The sequence below is a fragment of the Mus pahari genome, chromosome 3, assembly GCF_900095145.1.
Source record: "Mus pahari chromosome 3, PAHARI_EIJ_v1.1, whole genome shotgun sequence".
Taxonomy (NCBI): Eukaryota; Metazoa; Chordata; class Mammalia; order Rodentia; family Muridae; genus Mus; species Mus pahari.
Genome location: NC_034592.1, coordinates 147,052,986 through 147,056,286, shown reverse-complemented (window position 1 = coordinate 147,056,286; position 3,301 = coordinate 147,052,986). Strand labels below are relative to the sequence as shown.

Here is a 3,301-nt window from a genome sequence, read left to right as displayed (position 1 = left end):
CCTGCCTCTGCCTCCCGAGTGCTGGGATTAAAGGCGTGGGCCACCATGCCCGGCTCTCCTGACCCTTCTTTATATCATATGTAGGTCAGAGGACAGCTTGTGGGAGTGGGTTCTGGGTAATTAAAGTCAGGCCATTCGGCTTGGCAGCAAACATCTGAACTCCTCAAGAGTCTCCTAAATTCTTTTCCAATCTAATGTTCCTGAAGCAGCCAGAGCAATGTCTCTTTTATCTTTTGTATTGTTGGGGATGGAGCTCAGGCTGCTTTCCTGCTGAGCTCTACTTCAGCTCAGAAGAATCTTGCTAAAATGCAAATGACGTTAGGCCACACTTACACCATCCACTGGGTCTGTGAGCTCTGCTTACAGCAGCCATGTATGTACTACACCTTTCCCCTGTGGAACTCTTAACACTCTCCTCGCCCATTCCTAAGACGCGCACGGCACTGTTTCTTCCCCTGAACTCTTCATCTTCTAGCAAGCTCTCTTACTGGACAACAATTTGTTGAGTACTGTCAAGGGAGGGGACTGTGCCCACAGTTCATATTGCTGGGGCCTAATACTAAGAAGCACATAGTAGGCCCCCAATAAATAACAAGCGCTATTTAAATAACACTTAAGTAATAATAAGTAAAAAGACAGGGACCAGTGAGCTAGCTCAGGAGGTAAATGCATTTGCGGCTTGATGATCTTGAGTGAGTTCCATGCTCAGGAACTACTTGGTGGAAGGAAGAACTTTAGACAGTTGTCTTTTGACCTTTTTTTACACTTGCCATGGACCATTTGCACAAATACCCAGAGGAGAGGGATTTGAGATACAGGTGAATGAAAACCTTTTTAATTTATCCTGCTTCAGTTCAACATTATGAGAACACTATTAGCAAATGTCTGTTGCTAGCAACTGTTAGAATTGCTCATATATGATGCCCCTTCCTGGAGTAAAGAATTTGGCCTCTTAGGAATTTGTCGGGTAAAACTCCATAGTCTCCAAGAAGCAGGTCGGTTTCCAGTGTCTGCAGGGTGGAGCTGTGCCCTCCCAGAGCTGGAGTTCAGGCAGTGCCTCTGCTCCTTCCTGAGGCTCTTCACAGTCAAGCAAGGCATAGCTAACAAATTCACAGTCAAGCAAAGAGCGTGCTGGATGCCGACAGTCTCTATTAATAGCACAGCTGACACAGGCTAACAGGTTCTCTAGTGTCTGAAATAGTCATTTATAGAACTGATGTCAACTCTCCTGACCACACCTGAGATGTATGAGGACAAAAAGGGTGCCAGGCCCCATGACCCCCAACGAGGCTATGACAACTTGAAGGGGATTCACTAACCACTTGTAGAGGTGAGGCACATCTTAAACTACAATTTGTTCTCCTAGTTTGCCTTTTTAAAAAGTGACAAAATTGTATTTATTTATTGACTACATGTGTATGTGTGTAGGTCAGAGGACAGCTTGTGGGAGTGAGTTCTGGGTAATTAAATTCAGGCCATTTGGCTTGGCAGCAAACATCTAATTGGCCCTTGTTTGCCTTTTAAATTTGTTCTAGCTTTATTGTGGCAAAACTGACAAACATATTACATACGTGAGGGTTAGGGTTAGGGTTTATATCATCACAATACAGTGTTAGCACTGTGTCTGTGTACATGTGTGTACAATTTAGAAGTACTGTCACTATTCTGTGTACCAGACCCCAGACTGAACCCACCTTCTAACTGCAGGCTTCGGCAGCTTCTCAGCTAACCACCATTTCCTTCTGTTTCTGTCAGTTTGCTAAGCAGTTTCTTCACTGGTCAAACAGGGATGAACAGATGTGACCTGTGTGGTTCCTGGCTCATATTTATGCTACTTCTCTTCCTGCTTTGTCAGCAGCTGCCCTGAGCTCAACCTGGATGTAAGTGGCTTCCTGATGTCCCTCAAGTAGCACTAATGAAAGAGCATGTTCTCAGCTGACTTGGCCCTCACCTGCTCCAGGCAGCTGCGGCAGGCCTCCTGAATCAACTGCTCTGCGTCCACTTCTTCCCCAACATTGTCTCGCACGTTCAGTGCTGCCTTCTGGAAGAACTAGGGGAGAACATTGGCACAAAGTCAGAAGTCTTTCAGGTCTGCATTAACCAAAGGGAACACGTATGTAATGTGGCAATGTCATGGATGACTGTAGGTTTTGCTTATGCACAGGCTCTCAATTTCATAATTACAGGTAAATAAAAATGCTGTGCCTGAAGCACATGGGCCAACATAAGCAGAAAACATCTGGACAATGGCAAGTCATGACTTGACTTTCATTAGTCAGTCCCTTATCTTCTGCACAGGGAAGGCGATCCTAGACCCCAGCAACACCAACAGACAAAGGCTGGGTAGGGCATAAGGGTGAAAGGGAGAGCTTGATTCTGAAAATGTCAAGGAAGTGCATGATGGGCCCAAACATCCCAAGGCCTGAGAACACATTTATTCAAGTGTCTAAGATGGACCAAGATCTGGGATGCTTCAGTGGGTTATAAGTGTCCAGACTATCTCTAAAAGAAAGTATCAGTTCTCTCTTGGATATAGGAAAGTTCTGGAAACTACAATCAATGTTCCTATTGTGAGAGGCAGCTGATGCATTGCCACTTTTAAATGAGCAAGTCCAGTGCCTCTGTTGTTAATATAGCAAAGAAGGAAGCTGCTGCCCCTCCCAAAGCTGAAACCAAAGCGAAGGCCTTGAAAGCTAAGAAGGCCGTGCTGAAAGGTGTCCACAGCCACAAAAAGAAGAAGATCCGAACGTCACCCACCTTCCAGCGGCCCAAGACCCTGCAGCTCTAGAGGCAGCCAAAATATCCTTGAAAAAGTGCGCCCAGGAGAAACAAGCTTGACTACTATGCTATCATCAAATTCCCACTAACCACTGAGCCATGAAGAAAATAGAGGACAACAACACTCTAGTGTTCATTGTGGATGTCAAGGCCAACAAGCACCAGATCAAACAGGCTGTCAAGAAACTCTATGACATTGATGTGGCCAAAGTCAATACCCTGATAAGGCAGGCCTATGTTTGCTTGGCTCCTGATTATGATGCCTAGATGCTGCCAACAAGATTGGGATCATCTAAACTGAGTCCAGATGGCTAATTCTAAATATAAACTTTTTTTTTCACAAAAAAAAAAAAAAAAAAAAAAACAAGAAAAAAAAAAAAAAAAAAAAAAAAAAAAAATCACAGCGAGTGGAGGCATGGAGCAGCCTTCCTTAAGTCTCAGCACTTGGGAGGCAGAGGGGCAGAGTGGCAGAGAGACAGAGGCAGGCAGAGTTCCAGGACAGCCAGGACTATGTAGAAAGACC

At 45.0% G+C, this 3,301-nt stretch overlaps 1 protein-coding gene and 1 pseudogene across 1 annotated transcript in view; one reads left to right on the top strand and one right to left on the bottom strand.

Annotated features, from left to right (window-relative positions):
* Positions 1-3,301, bottom strand: part of Dnttip1 (deoxynucleotidyltransferase terminal interacting protein 1) — a 22,912-nt gene that overhangs the window by 12,192 nt on the left and 7,419 nt on the right. The window contains exon 4 of the mRNA XM_021193067.2: positions 1,952-2,050. Coding sequence (XP_021048726.1) covers positions 1,952-2,050 — 99 coding nt within the window. The remainder of the gene's footprint in view (positions 1-1,951; positions 2,051-3,301) is intronic.
* LOC110318222 lies at positions 2,588-3,074 on the top strand (annotated as a pseudogene).